This window comes from Chlorocebus sabaeus, chromosome 26 (assembly GCF_047675955.1).
Source record: "Chlorocebus sabaeus isolate Y175 chromosome 26, mChlSab1.0.hap1, whole genome shotgun sequence".
Classification (NCBI taxonomy): Eukaryota; Metazoa; Chordata; class Mammalia; order Primates; family Cercopithecidae; genus Chlorocebus; species Chlorocebus sabaeus.
The window spans coordinates 17,500,391-17,525,392 of NC_132929.1; the positions used below are offsets into that span (position 1 = coordinate 17,500,391).

Here is a 25,002-nt window from a genome sequence, read left to right on the forward strand (position 1 = left end):
CATCATCAGCCTGCTTCACTGGTTATTAGGATTAAATGAGTTAATATATGGCAAATGCTCTGTATATGTTAGCTTTTATTCATGGAGGAGACATTGAATAATCATAAGTAAATAATTATACATTTTGATAAGTACTATGAAGGAATAGAACAGGGTACTTTGAGAGAGAATTTAAATTAGGGAGTAGGGATAGGATTGCTAAGGGAGTGATATTTAGACAAACTGGTAGGATGTATAGGTGTTTCCCAGGTGAAGGTTTGTGGGGACTGGAAGCAAAGCGTTTCAGGCAAATAGAAAAGGCAGTGTAAGAGTCCTTCTCTGAGAAAGTGTTTGGAACATTTCAGAAATAGAAGGTCATTGTGCCTGGAGTATGATGTGTAATGGGGAGAATTATGTGAACGCAGAGATCTGTAGGCCATATCCAGGAGGTTAGATTTTATTCTAAATGAAATGGGAAGCTAATGGAAGGTTAAAAATGGCAGAAATGGCATGAACTGATTTATGTTTTGAAAGGGTCCCTTGATACTGTGTGGAGAATGGATTAGAGGAGAGCCATAATGAGGGCCTAGAGAGAGAAAAGAAAAGTCTGTTGTAGTAGTCTGAGTAAGAGCTGCTGGTGGTTTGGACTAGGGTGATGCATGAAGGTGGAATGAAGTGTGTGGGTTCAAAATGTTTTAAATTGAGTGCTTCTATGTGCCAGGTACCATTGATAGAATCTGAGGGTACAATGTAGAGGTTAAAAAGGACATACAGGCTGTGTGCAGTGGCTCACGCCTGTAATCCTAGCACTTTGGGAATCCGAGGCGGGTGGATCATGAGGTCAGGAGTTCAAGACCAGCCTGGCCAAGATGGTGAAACCTTGTCTCTACTAAAAATACAAAAATTAGCTGGTCATGGTGGCAGGAACCTATAATCCCAGCTACTTGGGAGGCTGAGGCAGAGAATTGCTTGAATCTGGGTGGCGGAGGTTGCAAGTGAGCCGAGATCACACCACTGCACTCCAGCCTGGGGGACAGAATAAGACTCTGTCTCAAAAAAAAAAAGAAAGAAAGAAAAAAAACAAGGACATAAAGTCTATAGTTTATAGGGATGGGATGAACAGGAGAGAGAAGACAATTATACAAATAAATATAAAAAATAGACCTGTATAAGTTCTAGGAAGAACAGATACATGGTGTTTTGACAGCATATCATGGTCAGGAAGGTCAGTGATGTTTCTACATCAACAGGCAGATTTGATGATTGACTTGATGTAGAAGGAAGGGAGAGGAGGATATGTAGATGGATATGGAGAAAAATCTTACTGGGTTCTAGTCTTGTCATCTTCCACACCATCTTGTTTGTTTATTGAGCTGGAGTCTCGCTCTGTCGCCTAGGCTGGAGTGCAATAGTGCGATTTCAGCTCACTGCAACCTCTGCCTCCCAGGTTCAAGTGATTCTCCTGCCTCAGCCTCTTAAGTAGCTGGGATTACAAGCACCCGCCACCACATCTGGCTAATTTTTGTATTTTTAGTAGAGACAGGGTTTCGCCATGTTGGCCAGGCTGGTCTTGAACTCCTGACCTCAGGTGATCTGCCCACCTCGGCCTCCCAAAGTTCTGGGAGTACAGGCGTGAGCCACTGCACCCAGCCTTCCACACCACGTTAACCAGTAACCAAAGTAATTCTTTACTTCCTATGAGAATTATTCTATGATCCCGCAGTATAATTTAGCTGCTTTTTGTTTGTGCTTCCATTACACCCCAGGCACAGAGCCAGTAGCTTTCTTTATTCTTTGCTGTCATCGAGTATTGGTTATCTGATAATGGATTGTAAGCTTTTGAGGGTAGGAATCATGTCTTTGTGTTTCAGGATATGTACATGGTAAGTGCTCAGTAAATGTTTGACTTGAGGAATTAATGAATACTCTGTTCTTTTTTGTCATGTGCCTTTGCATAAGCGGTTCCTTCTCCTTGGAATGCCTTTCCTTCCCTTGTCTGCTTTGTCAACTTCTAGACATTCTTTAACACTAAGCCTTACTTGATACCTCAGTTACAGTTCCTCCTATCACTGTGCTTCTATAGTTTTTCTTAATTTTAATTTTTTTTTTTTTTTTTGGAGACAGAGTCTCACTCCATCACCCAGACTGGAGTGCAGTGGTGCAATCTTAGCTCACTGCAACATCTACCTCCCTGATTCAAGCCACATCATGTGTCTCAGCCTCCCGAGTAAATGGAGTAAATGGAATTACAGGCGTGCGCCACCATGCCTGGCCAACTTTTGTATTTTTAGTAGAGATAGGGTTTCACCATGTTGACCAGGCTGGTCTCAAACTCCTGACCTCAAGTGATCTGCTTCTCATAGCCTCCGAAAGTGCTGAGATTACAGGCATGAGCCACTGTGCCTGGCCCTATAGTTTTCCTTTTGTGTACCTCTTATAAATATTTGATAGTGCAGAGTAGGGATCTAAATGTTCAAAAGAGTGAATATATATCATTAACATCATGGACTTGTAGATTGGATACATATTTTCCAAATGTCCAAGCCCATTTCCAAGTAACCTAGGTTATTTTCATCTGGTCTTAGTTCATTTTCTTCTGCTATAATAGGATACCACAGAGTGGGTAGTTTATAAACAATAGAAGTTTATTTGGCTCACAGTTCTGGAGGCTGGGAAGTCCAAGAGTATGGCACTGGGATCTGATGAGGGTCATTGAATGGTGGAAGGCAGAAGGGAGCATGTGAGATAGAGGGGGACACCAGGGGCAGGACTCACTTTATAACAACCCACTCTTGAGATAACTAACCCACTCCTGTGATAGCAACATTAATCCATTCATGAGGGCCCAGACCTCATGACCCAGTCTCTCCTTACTAGGCCCTACCTCCCAACTGTTGTGTTGGAAATTAAGTTTCCAATGCAGGAACTTTCTGGGTACAGATTCAGACCATAGTACTTAGGAGGTAAGTTTACTGATCTTACTTGGTTTTAATTTTGTCTCTTGTTTTGATCTTTAGTGTTTTACTCTTATAAAGGCAGCCCTATCTCCAAGTTCTGGATAATTTATTGTAATTCATTGTTTGTTTACTACATAGCCACTGATTGCAATGTCTTCCTCCACTTTCTCTCTCATTAATTTTATTTCTCCTTCAAGAGTCAGCTGAAAAGTCTCTTCTTCTTTGTAAAGTCCCCTTTCTTTTCCTTCTTCCCTTTCCTCCCCCTTCCCCCTCCCCTGCCCCTTCCCCCTTCCCTTCTCCTCCCTCCTCCCCCCCTCCCCTGCCCTTCCCCTCCCTCCTCCCCTCCTCCCCCTCCCCTCTCCCCTCCCTCCTCCCCCTCCTTCCCCCTCCCCTGCCCCTCCCCTCCCCCCTCCCCTGCCCCTCCCCTCCCTCCTCCCCCGCCCCTCCCCCCTCCCCCTCCTTCTTCCCCCTCCCCTGCCCCTCCCCTCCCTCCTCCCCCTTCCCTCCCCTCCCTCCTCTCCCCTCCCCTGCCCCTCCCCCCTCCCCTGCCCCTTCCCCCTCCCCTGCCCCTTCCCCCTTCCCTTCTCCTCTCTCCTCCCCTTCTCATCTCCCCCCCCTTCCCTTCTCCTCTCCCCTTCTCCCCTCCCCTTCTCCTCTTCCCTCCTCCTCTCCCCTCCTGCTCTCCCCTCCCCTTCTCCTTTCCTTTCTCCTCTCCCCCCTCCCCTGTTTTCCCCTCTTCCCTCCTGTCACCTCTCCTTTCCCCTCCCTCTCCTCTCCCCTCCCTCTCCTCTCCCCTCCCTCTCCTCTCCCCTCCCTCTCCTCTCCCCTCTCCCTCTCCTTTCCCCTCTCCTTCCCTTTCCCTTCCCCACTTCCTCCTCCCCCTCCTCCCTCCTCTCCTCTTCTCCCCCACCCTTTTTTTTTTTTTTTTTCCCAGATGGAGTCTCGCTCTGTCACCCAGGCTGAAGTGCAGTGGCACCATGTTGGATCACTGCAAGCTCCGCCTCCCGGGTTCATGCCATTCTCCTGCCTCAGCCTCCCGAGTAGCCGGGGCTACAGGCTCCCGCCACCACGCCCGGCTAATTTTTTGTTTTTGTTTTTTTGTATTTTTAGTAGAGACGGGGTTTCACATGTTAGCCAGGATAGTCTCGATCTCCTGACCTCGTGATCCACCCGCCTCAGCCTCCCAAAGTGCTGGGATTACAGGTGTGAGCCACCACGCCTGGCCTCCTCTTTCCCCTCTTCTTTCCTCTCCTCTCCTCTTTCTCCCCTCCCCTCTGCCCTCCGCTTCCCTCTCCTCTTTCCCCTCTCCCTTCTCCCCTCTTCCGTCTCCCTTCTCCCCTCTCCTCTCCTTTCGCTCTGATGCCTAGGCTAGAGTTTAGTGGTGCAGTCATAGTTCACTGAAGCCTCAAACTCCTGGGCTCAAATGATCCTCCCACCTCAGTCTCTGAGTCGCTAGGACTACAGGCATGCACCACCACACTCAGCTAATTAAATGTTTTTTTTTTTTTTTTTTGAGAGACAGGGTCTCACTGTGTTGCCAGGCTGGTCTCTAGCTTCTGGCCTCAAGTGATTCTCCTGTGTTGGCCTCCCCAAGTGCAGAGACTTTATACCCTTTGTAGATTTTGTATGTTTCTATAGTGTTCTCAGAGGTTTTTCCACACTACCAACTACAGTTTTTCAATATGATTATTCTGTCTTTTCAATCAGAGCTTGAGCTTTTTGAGGGGACTTGTTTTTGTTTATTCATTTTCCCCAGTTTTAGGGCTTAGCACATAGTTGATGCATAATAAATATTAGTTTAACTCATTGTAGCCTTATTTACTTACGCTAATAAGGATAGATAACCCCAAGAATGTAGAGTGGAACTAATCATGAGATGAAAAATAGTGCCTGTATATAATCGCTACAATTTATAATCTATATACATACAATTTGCACTGCATTCAAGTTACTTGAATAATCTTTATGTTCTCTATTTCCATACAGCTTTTTTCCTCTTTTTAAAACAGGTGTAGCTGGGTGCGGTGGCTCACGCCTGTAATCCCAGCACTTTGAGAGGCCGAGGCAGGTGGATCACCTGAGGTCAGGAGTTCGAGACCAGCCTGGCCAAGATGGTGAAACCCTGTCCCTACTAAATATATAAAAAAATTAGCAGGGTGAGGTGGCGGGCGCCTGTAATCCCAGCTACTCCCTGAGGCAGGAGAATTGCTTGAACCCGGGAGGTGGAGGTTGCAGTGAGCAGAGATCATGCCATTGCACTCCAGCCTGGGTGACAGAGCGAGATTCCATCTCAAAAAAAAAAAAAAAGAACCACACAAAAAACAGGTGTTCCCCTGCCCTCCAGTGTTTAGATCACAGCTAACAATTTTAGTAAAGGTCAAGATTATAAAACATTTTGAATATTTATTTATTTTGAAGTAATATTTAAAATTCGACCTAGCAAGACCCTATCTCTACATTAAAAAAAAAAAAAAAGAAAATTAGCCAGTTGTGGTGGCATGGCCTGTAATCCCAGCTACTCAGGAGGCTGAGGAAGGAGCATCACTTGAGCCCAGGAGATTGAAGCTTCAGTGAGCCGTGATCATACCACTGCACTCCATCCAGCCTGAGAGACAGAGTGAGACCCTGTCCCTTAAAAAAAAAAAAAAAAAATCCCATTTGGTTTACTTTTCAAATAAAACAAGTTTCCCCCACATTTTTTCCTCATATATGTGATATGCCTGGAGCCTACGTTTAAACTAAGTGTAACTTAACCTGCCTCTTCCTTTGCCACCATGTGTTCCACAGTTTTTCCTAGTTATGTGATTGGGTGGGTCTGTTTGACCTTGGTTTCACTACACTGTTCTGTACCATTACCAAAGTTCCAGGATCTTGCCCCACCATAAAGGCTTTCCTGTTTTCAGTGTCTCTCCCACCCTGATTCCCAAAGTAGCTTCTTAATCTTGTGGCTGTCCTTTGGTCTCGACTGAGATGTCTCTTGGCTAATATCTTCTTCTTCGGTATTGTTACTGATGAGGAGAAGCTGACTCTTGACTTCTTGGCAAAGTGACTTATACCCCATCACAGTCCTGTTGTATATATTTTCTTCTATGAATATCAAATCTTAGCTGTCTAGGGAGGCTGATGTATGGCTGATCAGGCATTTCTAAATACCTGTCTGCAAATAAGTTTTCAGTGGTATATCACAGAATAAGGACAATGTAGTGAATTTTTCATCTATCTAAGTGTATTAAAAATAAGACTATTATAATGAGATGTTCTTTCCAGTGGTTTTTAATCTTAAAATGATCTTTTTTTGGCCGGGCGCGGTGGCTCACGCCTGTTATCCCAGCACTTCGGGAGGCCGAGGCAGGTGGATCACAAGGTCAGGAGATTGAGACCATCCTGGCAAACATGGTGAAACCCCGTCTCTATTAAAAATACAAAAAATTAGCCGGCTGTGGTGGTGGGCACCTGTAGTCCCAGCTACTCAGGAGGCTGAGGCAGGAGAATGGCGTGAACCTGGGAGGTGGAGCTTGCAGTGAGCCAAGATCGCGCCACTGCACTCTAGCCTGGGCGACAGAGCTAGACTCCATCTCAAAAAAAGATTTTTTTTTTTTTTAATAAATCATAGCAATAACAGAGGATGGATGTTTGGTAAGATAAATTTTTTTCACCTTATGATGGTCCTCTAAATACTTTTTTGGGATATCTTGCTGGTCTGTGATGTCCAATAGCTGGGGAATTCCTGTGTTGACCACCATAGCTCTTTTCCCTGAGGCAGTATTGCCTTTCATGTACAGTAAGGATGGCTTCTTTCGTATGCATTTGCAAACAATTTTCCAGTATATTCTTCTCTCATAGGCTTCTTCCTGATTTTTGCCTAATTCCAAAGTGATGAGATTACAGGCATGAGCCACTGTGCCATCTTCTAAATAAAGATGGAGTGCCATTGTGTTATCTAGGCTGGTCTCAAACTCTTGGACTCAAGCGATCCTTCCACCTCCTCCTCCCAAAATACTGGGATTACAGGCGTGAGCCACTGTGCCTGACTGACATTTTCCCTTTAGAATTTAGTAAAACAAATTCACTGTTACTAAAGTGTCCTTTCTTTAATACATTTGCTATTTTTTCTTATAGATGAATATATAACAGATGGTGGTCTCTATTACAGCTTGTTGCTTCTATTACCAGATGGTATCATAACATTTTTTCCATTTTATTCTAAGGATCTCTTTGTTTTTGTTGATTTTCTAGGTAACACAGTTGTCCCTCAGTATCTGTGGGGGATTGGTTCCAAGATCCCCGCCCCCACAGGATACCCAAATCCTCAGATGCTCAAGTCTCTTCTATAAAATGGCATAGTATTTGCATGTAACCCATGTATGTCCTTCCATATACTTTATTTTTTTTAATTTACTTTTTTTTTTTTTTTTTTTGAGACAGAGTCTTGCTCTTTCACCCAGGCTGGAGTGCAGTGGCAGGATGTCAGCTCACTGCAACCTCCGCCTCCTGAGTTCAAGCAATTCTTGTGCCTCAGCCTCCCGAGTAGCTGGGATTACATGCCTGGCTAATTTTTGTATTTTTAGTGGAAACTTGCTATGTTGGCAAGGCTGATCTCGAACTCCTGACCTTAAATGATCTGCCCACCTCGGCCTCCAGAAGAGTTGGGATTACAGGCGTGAGCCACCGTGTCTGGCCTCTCCCGTATGCTTTAAATAATCTTTAGATTACTTATAATACCTAGTATAATTTAAATGCTTTGTAAATAGTTATACTATTTTATTTTTATTATTGTATTGTCATTTTTAAATTTTTTCCACGTATTTTTGATCCACGATTGGTTTAATCTGTGGATTTGGAACCCACAGATAGAGGGCAGACTGTATCCAGTCAATGGGCAGTCAATAAGACTTTCCTAGAAAAATATTTGTATCTCCTCAAGTATCTGCCCTGTCAACATTTATCCATTCCCCTAAAGAGAAATAATTTGGGATAAGAGTCACTGGGTGCTAGTTTTTTTCTTTTTTTTAAAATATTTTAAGTTCTAGGGTACATGTGCACAACGTGCAGGTTTGTTACATATGTATACATATGCCATGTTGGTGTGCTGCACCCATTAACTGGTCATTTACATTAGGCGTATCTCCTAATGCTATCCCTCTCCGCCTGCCACCCCACAACAGGCCCCAGTGTGTGATGTTCCCCACCCTGTGTCCAAGTGTTCTCATTGTTCAGTTCCACCTGTGAGTGAGAACATGGGGTGTTTTGTTTCTGTCCTTGTGATAGTTTGCTGAGAATGATGATTTCCAGTTTCATCTATGTCCCTACAAAGGACGTTAACTCGTCCTTTTTTATGGCTGCACAGTATTCCATCATGTATATGTGCCACATTTTCTTAATCCAGTCTATCATTGATGGGCATTTAGGTTGGTTCCAAGTCTTTGCTATTGTGAATAGTGCTGCAATAAACATACGTGTGCATGTGTCTTTATAGCAGCATGATTTATAATCCTTTGGGTATATACCCAGTAATGGGATTGCTGGATCAAATGGTATTTCTAGTTCTAGATCCTTGAGGAATCGCCACACTGTCTTCCACAATGGTTGAACTAGTTTACAGTCACTGGGTGCTAGTTTTTTAAAATCACAACTCTACCCCTTTGGGAAATGTTGGCCAAAGCCAGGGATGTAACTGCTTAATATAACTTCAGTATGTATTATGACCCTGTTTTCCAAACCCCATATTGTTGGACACTGAATCAGTATTTGATACTTAGACTTGCCTTAAAAATGAGGATCTATGGTTTTCTATTTATTTATTCAACAAATATGTGTCCACCCTATTCCAGGCATTGTGATAAGCACTAGAATAGAGTGGAGCTAATGGTCTAATGGGGAAGACACATTAATACATGGTTTTAAAAATAACACAGTTGTGGTAAATGGTATAAAGAAATAACAGGGTACTATGAGAGCATGTAACTGGGAGACCTTACCTGATCATGGGAGTTAGGGCAAGTGTCTTGAAGAAAATACATTTAAACTTAAGTATGAAGGGTGAATAGAGTTATCTGAGGCCGTCTTCTTAGGCAAGGGTAAGGAACGTGGTTATGTGGGCTTGAGATGTGGGGGCAGCAAGAAGGAATGGTGTTTTTCTTCCTCTCCCCTCTTTCCTCTCTCTCACTCTGTCACTCTTTCTCTCTGTCACTCTGTCACCCAGGCTGGAGTACAGTGGCGTAATCTTGACTCACCGCAACTTCTACCCCCTGGGTTTAAGCAGTCCTCCCACCTCACCCTCCTGAGTAGCTGGGACCATAGGTGTACACCACCAGGCACAGCTATTTTTTTAAATTTTTAATTTTGTTTTTGTATTTTTGGTAGAGACAGGGACTTGCCATGTTGCCCAGGCTGCTCTCGAGCTCCTGAGCTCAAACAGTCCATCCTGCCTCAGCCTCCCAAAGTTCTGGGATTATAGGCATGAGCCACTGGGTGTTTCTTAATGAATGTTGATTATATTCTACAACATTTCTGTCCTTCTTTTCATCCTCCCTTCTCTTAGCATTTTCTAAAACGTGGTTTTAATCATATTACTATGCTGATTAAGAAACTCTTTTCTTTAAGAGACGGGGTTGGGGGGTAGGTCTCACTTCGTTGCCCAGACTGGAGTGCAGTGGCACAATCACAGCTCACTGTAGCCTCGACCTCCTGGGGTCAAGCAGTTCTCTCACTTCAGCCTCCTGAGTAGCTGGGACTGCAGGCACCACCACACTTGGCTAATTTTTTAATATTTTGCAGAGATGGGTTCTCACTATGTTGTCCAGGCTGGTTTTGAACTCCTGGGTTCATGTGATCCACCTGCCTCTGCCTCCCAAAGTGCTGGGATTACAGGCATGAGCCACTGCGCCCTGCCCAGAAAGTCTTAAAAGTTCTTCTTTGGGTAGATTATTAGCTCCTTAAAGGCAGAAATCTTGCCATTTTTAATTCCTTAAATCCTTAATTTTTAATTCCTTAATTCCTTCATTACAGATATTGGAGGCAATCATACTTTGCCCCTCAGCATTTGATTTCAGTTGTAGTACTAAATGGTGGGCAAGGATGGAGTTGTCCATGATTCTCTTTTTACCCTCTGCCTAAGACCTAAGTTTTCAGGTTGGCTAGTGAGGGGCTTTTTTTTTTTTTTTGGAGATGGAGTCTTGCTCTGTTGTTCAGGCTGGAGTGCAGTGGCGCGATCTCGGCTCACTGCAACCTCCACCTCCCTGGTTCAAGCAATTCCCCTGCCTTAGCCTCCTGTGTGGCTGGGATTATGGGCGCATGCCACCATGCCTGGCTAATTTTTTTGTATTTTTAGTAGAGACAGAGTTTCACCATGTTGACCAGACTGGTCTCCAACTCCTGACCTTAGGCAATCTGCCTGCCTTGGCCTCCCAAAGTGCTGGGATTACAGGCGTGAGCCACCGCACCTGGCCGAAGGACTTTTTGTAAAAACAAAACAAGCATCTTTTGCAACTCGTTCTGTATGTAGCCCTTATTTTATGAATGTTCTTTATTATATTGATATTTAAACAAGGCCATAGTCCAGGAGTTTGTTCATGGTAGTGGTTTCATCTGAAGAGTGAGGTCTTTTTGTCAGTTGAGAGAGGATGTTTTAGAAATCAGAACTGAGAGGACTGGATCTGAATATATTGGATTAGGAAGTTTGTCTTGGTGGATTCTGTTACTTAAGTTGTGCCAATCTTTGGCATTCCACTGTAGACATCTGAAAAGTGCATGAGGTGCCAGCCTTTCCCCTATCCTTAGCATATAGTAGGCACTCAGATATTTGCTGAATAGGAAAAGTGTGCATGGAAATGGGATAGTTCCTATGGGTTTATAGAACAATCTAGGATCAAAACTGTGTACATTCTAGGCCAGATTGTTTAATGACATGCATTCTCTTTAGTTTTTTGTTTGTTTCCCCTTAATATTCAGAAAAATCTCCTTGAACGTGCAGCCTAGGAAAATCAAGGCAAAGACTTTTGTGTTAGGTTGGACCAGTAAGTTGAGCAACCATAACTGAAAAAGGTGGAACTTAGGAGCATCACTTTAGCAGTTAGCTTGGCATTCTTAAACCTTGGGTTATATATGGATGCCTTTTAAAGGAGGAAATTTCTTACATTATCCAAAGTATACAACCAAGAATTTCAGTATGAGAATACTGCATTAAAAGTTGAATGTAACCATTTAAATGGTTACTTGAAGCAAACAAAAAATAAAAAAGAAAAACAGGTGGTTACTTGGTACCTGCATGATGGTAAATCCAAACTGGATCTCTGAAATGCATGTGGTGGTATGATGATTTTTAGAATATCATATAAAAACAACACTTAAAAGTTCTCATAGGACCCTCAGATTCTTGACATTTCCTGACCTTTCTAGGTTAGACAGACTCCACTTTGAAAAACTATGGATAGTTTTCCTCTCCCACCAAGATATTTAGTACTGAATCTTCAAAGTTCAGGGTTTTTAATTTTTTTTTTTGTTTTTTGTTTTAAGTATCTAGTATTTAGTAATATGTTTGCCTGGTGTAGGGAAAGAGTACCAAAAGAGAATCTCCATTCCCCTTCTTCCCGAGTTGTCCTCACAGATCCCCTAGTTAGATAGATCATTTGGTTTAACCTGTCTCTTTGGGGATGCATGGTTGTTAACCAGTCATTCACACCTTGGGATCATATGTTTTAATGCTAAATCAACATAAATTTACTTCTTCCCCAGAAAATGGAAATTTTTTATGAGGAAACTTCAGATCCTTGAGAGGAAGACATTCTTGGTAAGGTGGGAGATTCTGACAGGGCAGCTTGTAGGAAAGAGGTTCTTGGGGTCAGGGAAGAGAAGGAAGGTGTTAAACCGTTACTTTTCAATTTTGCCTAGGATCGTGAATGCTCCTGCTGACGGTGCCTGAATTAGGGTTTCAGAATGCCTTCAGAAGTCTCTAAAGTAGTCTAGACGTTTTCTTGTTCAGACTATTCCAGCAGTTTCTGTCCATGTTGTTGTATATCTCCTCAGGAAGAGCAAAGTGTAGAGAAACAGGATCCTTCCTAAGTAAAAAGTAGGTCAGATCAGTAGTGTTGGATAAGCCTCCTCCTGTTGACTCCTTCCTCATAGTCTCCTCATTCTCCTTCATAGTGTTTTGTATTAAGTCACCTAGCATGTCACGTAGTGGGTTCTCAGTGCTTGCTAATTCTTATGAAAGAAAGCAGTTTTGGATCATTGACCACAAAATCTGCTCTCCTACTCCCTACTTTTTTGCCTCTTAAGAAACTATGCTTCCTTTTTACTGGTGTGTCAGGAGCACAGAAGAAAGAACAGCTGGTAAGGAGCACAGAAGGAGAAAGATAACTAATTTTTGAAGATTGGGAGAAATACTGTCCATTGATTTACTTCAGCAACTGCCTGACACATAATAGATATTCAGTAATACTTTCTTTGCACCTCGTAGCTTAAATGTCTTGAAGAAACAAAAATTGAATGCACAGGATCAAGGCACTAAAGCTCAAATAACACACTCCTGCAAGTTTCTCGTTTCCCTGTTTTATCAAGATATCTTTCATCTTTGTATCAGGCAATTTAGTGCCAACTCTTCGCTTTCCAACTGCTCACTGAGTCTTTCGGTCTCCTCCCCATTTTCCTAGTCGTCTTCGGTTGTGGATGTTGTAAACTCGACCATCCGTCTCTCAAGGTCTTTGCTTCAAGGTTTCCCAATGCTTTGGCGCTGTCCAAGCCCCAGTACTCCGGGGAGGAAGACCTCGGATTCATTTGACGGGCTTTTGGAGGCTGGGGGTCTGTGGAGCCCCATGTGGGTGGGGCTGGGCGCGGCCGGGGCGGGGCCGGCTAGGAGCCCTAGGGAAAGGGTGAAAGGCACAGTTGAGAAAGGCCCGCCGGGCATTGGTTTCACAGTTTCCACGAAGGCTTCGTGTGCAAGCCTGAGGAATCTAGGTGCCTCCCATCTGCCTCGCCTTTCTTGATTCTAGAAGCTTCAGTAGGCTTTTCTGGGACCCGGAAAAGCAGCGGCTTCCACTCTGGGGGCGGGTCCCAAGGGTCTTGCTGCTGCTCTGGGGCCGTTTGGACTCCTGGTGTTGGGGGAGGGGCCAGGGAGGTGCTGCTCGCGTTTCCTTTTGCGCCTGCGCGGCGGGCTCTGAGCGGGTAGGAGCGCGTGCGCGGTGACGTGGACGTCCGGTGCGCGCGCGCAGGCTCTTCAGCTGGAGCGGACACACGGTGTGCGAACCGAACAGAATAACCCGCCCCCAGCGGGATATGAAGGACTCCGGGTGAGGCCGGCCACGCCCCGCACGGTAACTCTCGGGCCTGGGTGGAGGGCATCGCTTAGTACTGGCCCGATTGGAGTTTTTCGAGAGTTTGAAGCTCTTGTGTATTTGAACGGCGTGAGAAACGTTCTGCTGAGAGAGCTTCGCACGCCCTCGCCAGGCCGGGCCTTGCGCGGGGCCGCCTTTGGCGCGCGCCTGTGGTCTCTGAGCGAGGCTGCGCATGTCACCTCGCGCGCGTCCCCGGCCTCACTTCCGCGTCGCTCAGCTACCTAACTGGGAGCATCGACGCCAGAGAGAGCGGCCACGAGGCGGGAGGGGTGAGAAGCGCCCATGGCTCGGCCCTGCCCTCGCGTGCGTGGGGTGCCGCTCCGCGTGGTACGGTCCGCGTGACGACTTAGCCTGGCGCTGGGCTCTAGGTCGAGAGCCATGCTTACGCGCTTTGCAGTTTAGCGCCCAGGTCTCGTGGTTCTAGAACTCCAAGGGAAACGGTGTTGGCGTCGCTTTTCTGAGGAACTGGGCACAGCGTTTTGACACCTGTGCAAACGTCTTTTCTAACAAGTAATTTCCGGCCAAATTGTTTGAGGCAGGACGGCAAGTTTAATAAAGGAGGGCGAGGAAGTGAGCTGTAGGAGTGGGGACTTGGTAAACAAAGGACCGGTGGTGTGTGAGTGCAGAAATGAGGGAGGGGAAAACAGGTGGGAAGAGCAGGTGTTATTTTCTTTTTTCCTCTGTGGGGCAGCCTTTACCTAGTTCTGTTGATGGGGTTTCCTGTTTCTGTTAAATGGTCAAGTAGGTCTCTGCCCTCAGTGCAAGATATCTGGGATATTAACAGCACCCTCCGGCCCCCCGCCCCCCCCCCCCCCCGCCTCCCACAAAGCTCCAGTAGCCAAAGTTGAGGAATCTGTGTGTCAGAAGAATATGGAGAAACTAGGTATCGTTTCAGACTGGGTCGAGAGTGCAAAGTGGTAGCGTCTTGCTGTATAGATTTTTGCTTTGCCTTTCGAACCCTGGGGAATGCCTTCTTCCTCTGGCCGGGGTGGAAGCAGGACCGGGTAAATGAGGTCTGAAAGGAGGGGTTACTGATGGCAGACCAACATGAGAAACCAAAGTGCACTCTTTTAGAGGAAAGATAACTTTCCCAAGGTTCGCCTCGCCGGAGCAAACACGTGGATCATGAGAAGTCTCGAGCCCACCCGCGCGCGTGTTGTTGTAGAGCTTCCCAGGCTTATGCGGCTGAGTCCCTGGTTAACTGCTTGCTCTGTTCGTTCTTTTTGGGCACGATGCCGCAGCTAGGCTGCAGGGAAAGTGCCTGGGGGCGGCGTGACGGCTGCTGGGAAGGGGGTTGGCCGCGGAGGGTCTGGTGGCTGGTTCTGTAGTCTCCAAGGTAACAAAATGCGGCTGGGTCCCGCAGAGAGATCCTCGGGTTCCGGACGGCGGCACGTGATCTGTCGGGACTCCTCTTCCCCGGAAGAGCTTTCCTTGCGGCATTTTTTCACGTGGTTCTTGGCCAGCTGTCTTTGCAGTTGAAAAGCGGCGGTTTGTGGGTCATTAATAGTCGACGGCGTCTGCTCCTCTTGGGGAAGGCAGTGAGAGCCTTTTACTTTCTTGCGTATCGGAACAGCGCCAGTGTTTCTTGCCGCCTACGGTTGTTTCTAGCGTTTGTGTGGGTTAAGTGGCTTGGGTCCACTTAACAGAAACACAGGCTGAGGACTTGAGGAAATTCAGTGCCCTGGGTACCTTGGCATACTTCAAGTTTGACTACAGCCCGTTTCTGCCTTAAAAGTTCTTCAAATTCTGCTTATCCAACTGCTAGGGACCTGTCAGCTCGTTGGCCCTGAGTTGTAGTTAAGGGTCCATTCTTAGCAATAGAAAATACTCCTGGGGCCAGCAGTAACAGATGGTATCTGGGAAGAGAAGGGGGCAGTACTGTCTTAGGCAGGTGCAATTCTGTGCCTTAAAACCTAAAAGCGTTTCAGATAATATTTTGACATTTGCCCTATAAGGTTGTGACGATAAAATGCCCAGGATATTGTCTGTTCCGAAGTGAGTAGTTCTTAATAAATAGCAAGTGTCATTTGTTAAATTAGTAAAAATAAGCAAATGATGGTTAACAGCGATTAAGAAAGTATTAATAGTTGGCTATTTTACTGTCTTTGCCACCATTTACTGTCATATTCTTATTATATTTATATCCGCATTCTGTTTTTAAAAAACTTAAAATTTCTTTACCCAGTGTTTATTAGTAAATGAAATCTGAGTGAACCTGTTCTCTTGAAATTTGAGTTTCACAAATATAATTTAACTTAATCATATTCTTGTGGTGAAGGATTATGTTAAGGAATATACTAACATCTTGGTGCCTACCATACTATTGTATTTATTGTATGAAAGGGTTGTAGATGTTTGTAGCAATTTGGAAAACGTTGAGAATGTGTTGCTTAGCATTTGAATATTTGTGTTTTTAAATCATGGTATTGACTTGGAATTTTGATTTTGTGTAACTAATTTTTGGGGTTGAGCACAGTACATAAATCATTGAATTAGGAAACTAGTAAAACTGGTGTATTTTGTGAGTTGTATGAGGGTCATTGCTTTAGTAGATAAACATTTCCCAAAGAGGTCACTGATGAAAAGACATTAAAATAGGGAGTCTGAAATTGTAACAATTTATGGAACTTGTCAGATTACTTAGCTAAAAAATGTTTTCTATGATAGGTTTTGTGTGTGTATATATGTCTTCTGGTGTGAATTTTCCCCTCCACAACGTATTTGGTTAGGTTTTTATTATAGCTGTTTTATCTAGATAAAAAAAATTTGATGTTGAAAAGCCGAATTGAACGTTTTTGAATGTTAAGGTGTATATGTATGTACCAAAATTGTGGTTTTCATTAAAGCTTTTAGTTTACAAGAGTATTTTTAGGATGTTGCTAGATTTATTTCTTAATGAGTAGTCTACCCCTTTCTTTTCTTTATTATTATTATTATTATTATCTTGAGACCGAGTCTCTATCTCGAAGGCTAGAGTGCAGTGGCACTATCTCGGCTCATTGCAACATCTGCCTCCCGGGTTCAAGTGATTCTTGTGCCTCATCCTCCCAAGTAGCTGGGACTACAGGTGCACAACATGACACCTGGCTAATTTTTGTATTTTTTGTAGAGAGAGCGTTTTGTCATGTTGGCCAAGCTGGTCTTGAACTCCTGACATCAAGTGATCCACCGGCCTCAGCCCCTCAAAGTGCTGGGATTACAAGCGTGAGCCACTGCGCCCGGCCTAGCCTACCCTTTTCTAAAGTACATTTGAGTTTAGCAGTTGGCTTAAGATTGTCTTAGACTTTCGAGTGGTCTTGGTATCTGAAACAGCTGAATATTCTTAATTGACTGCCTTTTGATTAGAAAATTAAAATGTTTTGCAATATTTATCTTAGAAAAGAAAATTCATATGGTAGCTCCAAACCTAGGCATATGCTTATAGTGAAGTGGAATCTGTGCTTAGATTTGATGTAGAATAAGAATTGCATTCCATGTTCTTAAACCAGTAGCTGTTATGGCTCAAGATAGAGATGGTTTTAGTTGTAAATTAAGTCTTTAATTCAATGCATTTTCATCAACTAACGGATTAATTTGATTAGTGGAGTTAAAAACCAGTCTTATACAAATCATAAGTCAGAAAGTTTGTTTTCTTGTCTTCAGGCACATTTTTACATTTTTTTATTAGATGCCTGTGCACAAAGTTGAAATAGGTTAATGTGACTTCTCTGCACTAATTTTTTGCTTAGGCAGAAAGAAAAACTCAAAATGTGCGTATATAAAGTTAGTGTAAAATTTACTTCAAGTGCAGTCTAATATTCACTAAACTGGGTTTTTGTCAGTTGCATCTTTGACATTTAATAGATTAATCTTTAGAAGAGAGTAATTTTTGGCTGGGCGCGGTGGCTCAAGCCTGTAATCCCAGCACTTTGGGAGGCCTAGATGGGTGGATCATGATGTCAGGAGATCGAGACCATCCTGGCTAACACGGTGAAACCCCGTCTCTACTAAAAAGTACAAAAAACTAGCTGGGGGAGGTGGCGGGCGCCTGTAGTCGCAGCTACTTGGGAGGCTGAGGCAGGAGAATGGCGTAAACCCGGGAGGCAGAGCTTGCAGTGAGCTGAGATCCGGCCACTGCACTCTAGCCTGGGTGACAGAGCGACACTCTGTCTCAAAAATAAATAAAAAAATAAAAATAAAAGATAGTAATTTTTAAAGAATTGGTTAAAACTTCTCTGTCTTGATTTTACCAGTAATGATCTGAAAATCAAAATTTCCCCATCTCTACTAAAAATACAAAATATTAGCCGGGCGTGGTGGCGGGCACCTGTAGTCCCAGCTACTCAGGAGGCTGAGTCAGGAGAATGGTGTGAACTCAGGAGGTGGAGCTTGCAGTGAGCCGAGATCGCACCACTGCACTCCAGCCTGGGCAACAGAGTGAGACTCCGTCTCAAAAAAAAAAAAAAAAAAAAAAAAAAAGGTAATGTTTAAGAAATTCGGCACCTTTTCATGTAATTTATAGGTTTGGGATAACAAAATTTTTTTTCATATACTTCTTTACTGCCTTAGTCATGTTAAATACACCTAAGGATGTTGTGCTCACATGGAGCACATACACACAAAGGATGTTTTGCATACTTGACTCACAAAAATAGTTGGTGATTTGTAACAAAACTTTGAAGTTTATGAGTTAATAAATACAAGCTAGGAGTTTGCGTTGTTTGAATTATACATCATTGTAGAGGTTTTTTTTTTTTTTTTTGCCTGTTCTTTAAGCTTTCATATTTTACCTTATTTGTGACTTCTGAGTCTGTTTAGTTTTGTTTTGTCAATCTCTGATAGGTATTGCTTAAGTGTGTTAGGTTTAAAAAACCAATGAACTTCATAGGTAAAAGCTTGAGGCCACTTTTGAAAAGAATCACTGTAAATTTTATCTGTCTTTTAAAAATAAACTTCTCATCAGAGGAGAGATTTTTTGTTGTTGTTCCTCACCTTCCCTGATATTAGTGCTTTAGTGTTAGGAAGTGAATTTCTATTTTTATCTCTAGTCATAATAGGAAACAATAGTAAACCTTTTGAAGTCTTGATTTTAAAAATATCTATTATCTGTAGACTAACAGATATTTTAAGCTTTGGAGATGTATGACCAATCTTGTAAGAAGAGGTAAAATTCAGATTAGATGCTTTTACTGCTCATCATTAGCCCTGATGAAAGGTAAAATACTTTTTAATTATAATGAAGACTAATAATGGCTGAATTTGATTAAGATTACTGACCCACTTACACAGGGGTGAGGAAGTGTCATCTTCCTTTTTGTATAAAAACTAGAAGCTGTAGCTTTTATTTAGTATATCAGTTCAGTTGATTTTAGCAGTCAGATTTCTTTTTTTTTTTTGATACAAGGTCTCACTCTGTTATCTAGACTGGAGTGCAGTGGCCCCATCACAGCTCATTGCAGCCTCAGCCTCCCCACCCCCAGGCTCAAGTGATCCTCTCACCTCAGCCACTCAAGTAGCTGGGACTACAGGTACACACCATTGTAGAGATGGAGTCTCACTGTGTTTTCCAGGTTGGTCTCAAACTCCTGGGCTCAAGTGATCCTCCTGCCTTAGCCTCCCAAAGTTGTGGGATTGTAGGCATGAGCCACCACGGCCGGCATCAGATTTCTTTATTATAACTTTTTATTGAGATGCAGTTCACGTAACATAATTCATCATTTTAAAGTATACACCAAAAAGAAATCCCACACCCTTTAGTAGTTAGTCCCAGTTACCCCTTCACCTGAAACCACTAATCTACTTTGTGTTTCTCTAGATTTGCCTGTGTTGGACATCTCATATAAATGGAATCGTACAATATATATGATCTTTTTTTAATAACCTTTAATAATTAATTTAATTTTAACTTTGTTTTTTTTAAAAGAGATGGGGTCTCACTCTGTCTCCTAGGCTGGAGTGTAGTGATATAGTTATGGCTCACTGCAACCTGAACTTTAAGGGCTGCTGAAGGTGTCCTCCTGTCTCAGCCTCCTAGCCACCATACCTGCTAATTTTTTTTCTTTTTTTTTTTTTTGGTAGAGACCGACTCTGGCTATTTTGACCAGGCAGGTCTTGGACTCTTGACCTCAAACGTTTCTCCCACCTTGGCCTCCTAAAGTGCTGGAATTACAGGCGTGAGCCACTACACCTGCCCACCTGGCCTGTTTTTTAGTTTTTAAAGATTGTGTGTTCACAAGGCACAAAATTTAGAAAGTGTAAAAGGGTATCTTTTCCAAGTCACCAAGTTTTCCTTGGATATGACCAATACTACTGTTTTCTGTCTTTCCAGAGATAGTCTGTGTAAAGCAAATATGTACCTGTTCTTTTTCATTCTTTGGTTTATTTATTTTAAAGACCGAAATGCTGTCTATTTCTTTGACTTTATTAAGGAAAAAAACTTTTACAAGGGTTGAAAAACTACCTATCAGGTACTATGTTCACTGCTTGGATGATGGGATCATTAGAAGCCCAAACCTTATATTATGCAGTACACTTATATAAACAAACCTGCACGTGTACTCCCTGTCTGAAGTTTAAGAAGTACAATAAAAAACTTCTGACTGGGCGCGGTGGCTCACGCCTGTAATCCCAGCACTTTGGGAGGCCAAGGCGGGTGGATCATGAGGTCAAGAGATTGAGACCATCCTGGCTAACGTGGTGAAAACCCGTCTCTACTAAAAATACAAAAAAATTAGCCGGGTGTGGTGGCGGGTGCCTGTAGTCCCAGCTGCTGGGGAGGCTGAGGCAGGAGAATGGCATGAACCCGAGAGGCGGAGCTTGTAGTGAGCTGAGATTGAGCCACTGTACTCCAGCCTGGGCAGTAGAGCGAGACTCCATCTCAAAAACAAACAGACAAACAAAAAAACTTTTAAAAGACGTGTGGCATAATTTAAACTCTTCTGAACATTTTGCGCTTAATATATCTTGTAGATATTTTTTGCATGCATTCATTAAGCTTATACATTCTCTTTTATGACTGTTATCATTCCACTCTATGGATGTGCCATCATTTGTTTTACCACTTTAAGGACTTCTCTCTTCCTGTCTAGTCTTTTGCTGTTATAAATGGGAATGCAGGGGATAATCTTGTATAGATATCATTTATCATAGGTGTGTGTATTTAAAATAAAGTTCTATAGTGGGTTTTATCAGTGAATTAAAAAAACTTAAAGTCCTGGAAAAACTTCTTTGTTGTAGGATGATATATGGATTTGTACTTTCGATATTTTCAAGTTGCCCTTTCTCATAGAGATTCTGTTATTTTATACTCCCAGTAACTAGTTAGGGGAGAATGCTGGTTGACCTATACCCTTTCCAACACTACCAGGCTTTGATTTTTGCCAGTCTGATAAGTAAAAAAACAATCTCAAGATGATTTTAATTTCCTTTCCTCTTCACTATATACATATTCATAGCCATTTGCGTTTATTATCTTTTACTTATTTTTCTGTTAGGTATTTGGTCTTGTTGATTTGTAGGAAGCCTATAAAAATTATTATTACTGTTAATGTATTTTTATTTTATTTTTTTGAGTCAGAGTCTTGCTCTGTCACCCAGGCTGAAGTGCAGTGGTGCCGTCTTGGCTCACTGCAACTCCACCTCCTGGGTTCAAGCGATTCTCTTGCCTTAGCCTCCTAAATAGCTGGGATTATAGGCGCACACCACCATGTCCAGCTAATTTTTTTGTGTTTAGTAGAGATGGGGTTTCACCATGTTGGCCAGGCTTGTCTTGAACTCCTGACCTCAAGTGATCTGACCTCCTTGGTCTCCCAGAGTGCTTGGATTACAGGCGTGAGCCACTGCTCCCGGCCACTATTATTTTTTAATAGAGACAGGCTTTCACTATGTTGGACAGGCTGGTCTGGGACTCCTGACTTCAAGCAATCCTCCTGCCTTGGCCTCCCAAAGTGCTGGGATTATAGGTGGGAGTCACCATGTCTAGTCTCCTTTTTATATTAGGGAAATGAGTTCTTTATAAGTTGCACATACCTTTTCCTGGTTAGTTGTTTGCTTTTTGATTTTGCTTAAATGATTTTGCCAGATTAAAAAATTTACAGAATATTACATTTTGTTTTATTTTTATTTCTTTGAGACAGTCTTTCCCTGTCACCCACGCTGGGGTGCAGTGGCGTGATCTTGGCTCAGTGCACCTTCTGCCTCCTGGGTTCAAGTGATTCTCGTGCCTCAGCCTCCTGAGTAGCTGGGACTACAGGCATGCGCCACCACACCCGGCTAATTTTTTAGTTTTTAATAGAGATGGGGTTTTGCCGTGTTGGCCAGGCTGGTCTCGAATTCCTGGCCTGAAATGATCCACTGGCCTTGGCCTCTCAAAGTGCTGGGATTGCAGGTGTGAGCCACCGCACCTGGCCTTATATAATATTAAATTTATCAACTTTTTTTTTTTCTCCTGCTTTACTGGTTTTAGGTTTTGTGTCTCATAAAAAAACTTTTCTCAGGATTTAGGAATAAAAAAATTAAATATTAGATTCATCTGGAATTTTTTTCAGTGTAAAATCCATTGAGTTCCAGTGATTTGTCATGGCTTCTTTAAATGCATGTACTAAGAAGTTAAGATAGCTTTTTACTTACTTATGGAACCATGTCTTCTGAACCATGTGAAGAACTAATTCTGTACAATTAGCTCTTTGGAATGAAAATGGAAATTTACTTATTTAATTTACTCATCACAGGGGAACTTGCTATATAAAGGAATCTTCTGGCAAATTAATTCATAAAGTGTTAGGATGCTTTAAAAATGCATAACCTTCCAATTTAACTTTTTAATTTTGTATATTTTTATTTTTTTAAATAATGAATATATGCTTTTGTTTCTTTGTGTGAGATTATAGTATTTATAGTGAATTGTTAGAGGATTAGGATATGAGCGACTTAACTAATTAGATTAAAATGAACTTTAAAAAATGATTAGATATTCCAGAATAAATATTCTTGCTGTGATTGAAAGAAAAGCTTAGAAGCAAAGTCTTACAAGAATTTAGGAATATTTTGGGGATGACATCATTCTTGTATTTTTGTTCAAGAAATAAATACTCACTTGATTAAAGGGTGTTTTTTGTTTTTGGTTTTTTTGCTTGTTTCTTAGGATGGGAAGGCCATTGTGACTATGTGGTGATTACAGTTGTCTTACTACTGAGTTTCCTACTGAAATCATGGAGGAGAAACAGCAGATTATATTGGCTAATCAAGATGTTGGAACAGTGGCAGGAGCAGCACCTACCTTCTTTGTCATCTTAAAGCAGCCAGGAAATGGCAAAACTGATCAAGGAATTTTGGTTACTAATCAGGATGCCTGTGCTTTGGCTAGTAGTGTGTCATCACCAGTAAAATCTAAAGGGAAGATTTGCCTTCCAGCTGATTGTACTGTGGGTGGAATCACTGTTACCCTCGATAACAATAGTATGTGGAATGAGTTCTATCATCGAAGCACAGAAATGATTCTGACCAAGCAAGGAAGACGCATGTTTCCTTATTGTCGTTATTGGATAACAGGTTTAGATTCAAATTTGAAGTATATTCTTGTCATGGATATATCTCCTGTGGATAACCATCGTTATAAGTGGAATGGTCGTTGGTGGGAACCCAGTGGGAAGGCTGAACCTCATGTTTTGGGGAGGGTTTTTATTCATCCAGAATCTCCTTCCACAGGTCATTATTGGATGCATCAACCAGTATCTTTCTATAAACTCAAACTTACCAACAATACACTGGACCAAGAAGGGCATATCATCTTGCACTCTATGCATCGTTACCTGCCAAGGCTTCATTTGGTGCCTGCAGAAAAGGCTGTGGAGGTGATACAATTAAATGGCCCTGGTGTCCACACTTTTACCTTCCCACAGACTGAATTCTTTGCAGTCACAGCTTATCAGAACATTCAGATTACTCAGCTGAAAATAGATTACAATCCATTTGCCAAAGGCTTTCGGGATGATGGGCTGAATAGTAAGCCCCAAAGAGATGGAAAACAAAAGAACAGCTCTGACCAAGAAGGGAATAATATTTCCAGTTCTTCTGGTCATCGGGTCCGTCTTACAGAAGGTCAGGGGTCAGAGATACAACCAGGTGATTTGGATCCTTTGTCAAGGGGTCATGAAACATCAGGCAAGGGTTTGGAGAAGACTTCCCTTAATATAAAACGAGACTTTCTTGGTTTCATGGATACTGATTCAGCACTTAGTGAAGTTCCTCAATTGAAGCAAGAGATTTCTGAATGGTAAGTAGTAGTTTTTCTGTTCTTAGAAATAAAAGGAAGATTGAGATGGGCCAGGTGTTGGATTTAACATCTTGTTTCTGTGGAATGCTACACATGTTGATAAATGTAAGTCACTATCACTATAAAATGTACCACAACTGCTTTTACATTCTGTGAAATGACAGATAATTTTTCTGTAATGAGAATCAGTTGGGTTCAGGATCTAGAATTGTAGGCAAATTGGATAACTTACCTGAATTATTCATATGTATTTAGAATGTTCCTTGATATCCTTGGGGGATTGGTTCCAGGACCACCTGAGGATACCAACACCTTACTATATTTGAGACTCCGTCTCAAGAAAAAAAGAAAATCATACCAATTGTGACAACATAGATGTTCCTAGAAAATACTGTGCTAAGTGAAATAAGCAAAACAAAAAAGACAAATACTGCAAAATATTCTTAAAAGTAGAAAGTAGAATGGTGGATGCCAGGGGGTAGAGAAAGACTGAAAGATGTTGGTCAAAGGGTATAAGGCTTCAGTTATGCTAGGTAAATTTTACAGAAACAGTAAACATGCTATTTTAACTAGTAATAATTTTCAGCTGCTTCTTTGTTTGGGCAATTTATGGATTAGGATATCCCTCAGGCAGTAAATTCACAAGTATTAGGTACAAATAACGACTGTAAATGCATTTTGTGCCTTGTGTAGATAAGTTTGGTTTCCATTATGATTTGGGATTTTCTTCCCTTCTTCAATTATAGTAGGCCCACCACATCTTCTGGTTCTGCATCCACAGATAAAACTGGCCAACTAAGGTACTTGAGTATCCTCAGATTTTGATATCTGGGGAGGGTCCTGGAACCAGTCCTCCTCAGATACAGAAAGTCACCTGTAATCATGAGTTGTCTATACAATCAGTCTTCCATGGAGGCTGCAGCTGTGTGTTCAACCAACCACAAATCCAAAATATTTGGGATGGAATGTGGGGGAGGATTTCACAAAGTTCCAAAAAGCAAAACTTGAATTTGACTATTGTGAATGATACTGTTGTTTCTTTTTGTTTGAACTTGCCTTATTTTTGTTTGTTTATTGTTTTTGAGATGGAATCTCGCTCTGTTGCTCAGGCTGGAGTGCAGTGGCGCCTTCTCAGCTCACTATAACCTCTGGCTCCCAGGTTCAAGCGATTCTCCTGTCTCAACCTCCCGAGTAGCTGGGATTGCAGGTGTGTGCCACCATGCCTGGCTAAATTTTTTGAATTTTTTTTTTTAGTAGAGATGGAGTTTCACCATGTTGGCCAGGCTGGTCTCAAACTCCTGACCTCAGGTGATCCACCCGCCTCGGCCTCTCAAAGTGTTGGAATTACAGATGTGAGCCACTATACCCGGCCTGAACTTGCCTTATTTTTATTTTTATTTTTTTATTTTTTGAGACGGAGTCTGGCTCTGTCGCTCAGGCTGGAGTGCAGTGGCATGATCTGGGCTCACTGCAAGCTCCACCT

General features: G+C 42.6%; 1 protein-coding gene across 20 annotated transcripts in view; it reads left to right on the forward strand.

Annotated features, from left to right (window-relative positions):
• The window catches only part of MGA (MAX dimerization protein MGA), a 166,841-nt gene that overhangs the window by 49,141 nt on the left and 92,698 nt on the right, over positions 1 to 25,002 (forward strand). For 7 of the 20 annotated variants that reach the window (XM_073012065.1, XM_073012067.1, XM_073012070.1 and 4 more), the window contains exons 1-2: positions 13,121 to 13,246; positions 22,389 to 23,519. The exons of 1 other annotated variant lie outside the window; for it this stretch is intronic. In XM_073012065.1, the coding sequence (XP_072868166.1) occupies positions 22,456 to 23,519 (1,064 nt within the window). In that variant the 5' untranslated portion in view covers positions 13,121 to 13,246; positions 22,389 to 22,455. Of the gene's footprint in view, positions 1 to 13,095; positions 13,247 to 13,300; positions 13,778 to 22,388; positions 23,520 to 25,002 lie in introns of those variants that run through there. 12 more of the 20 variants (XM_008016968.3, XM_008016976.3, XM_008016977.3 and 9 more) reach the window with 5 other exon arrangements.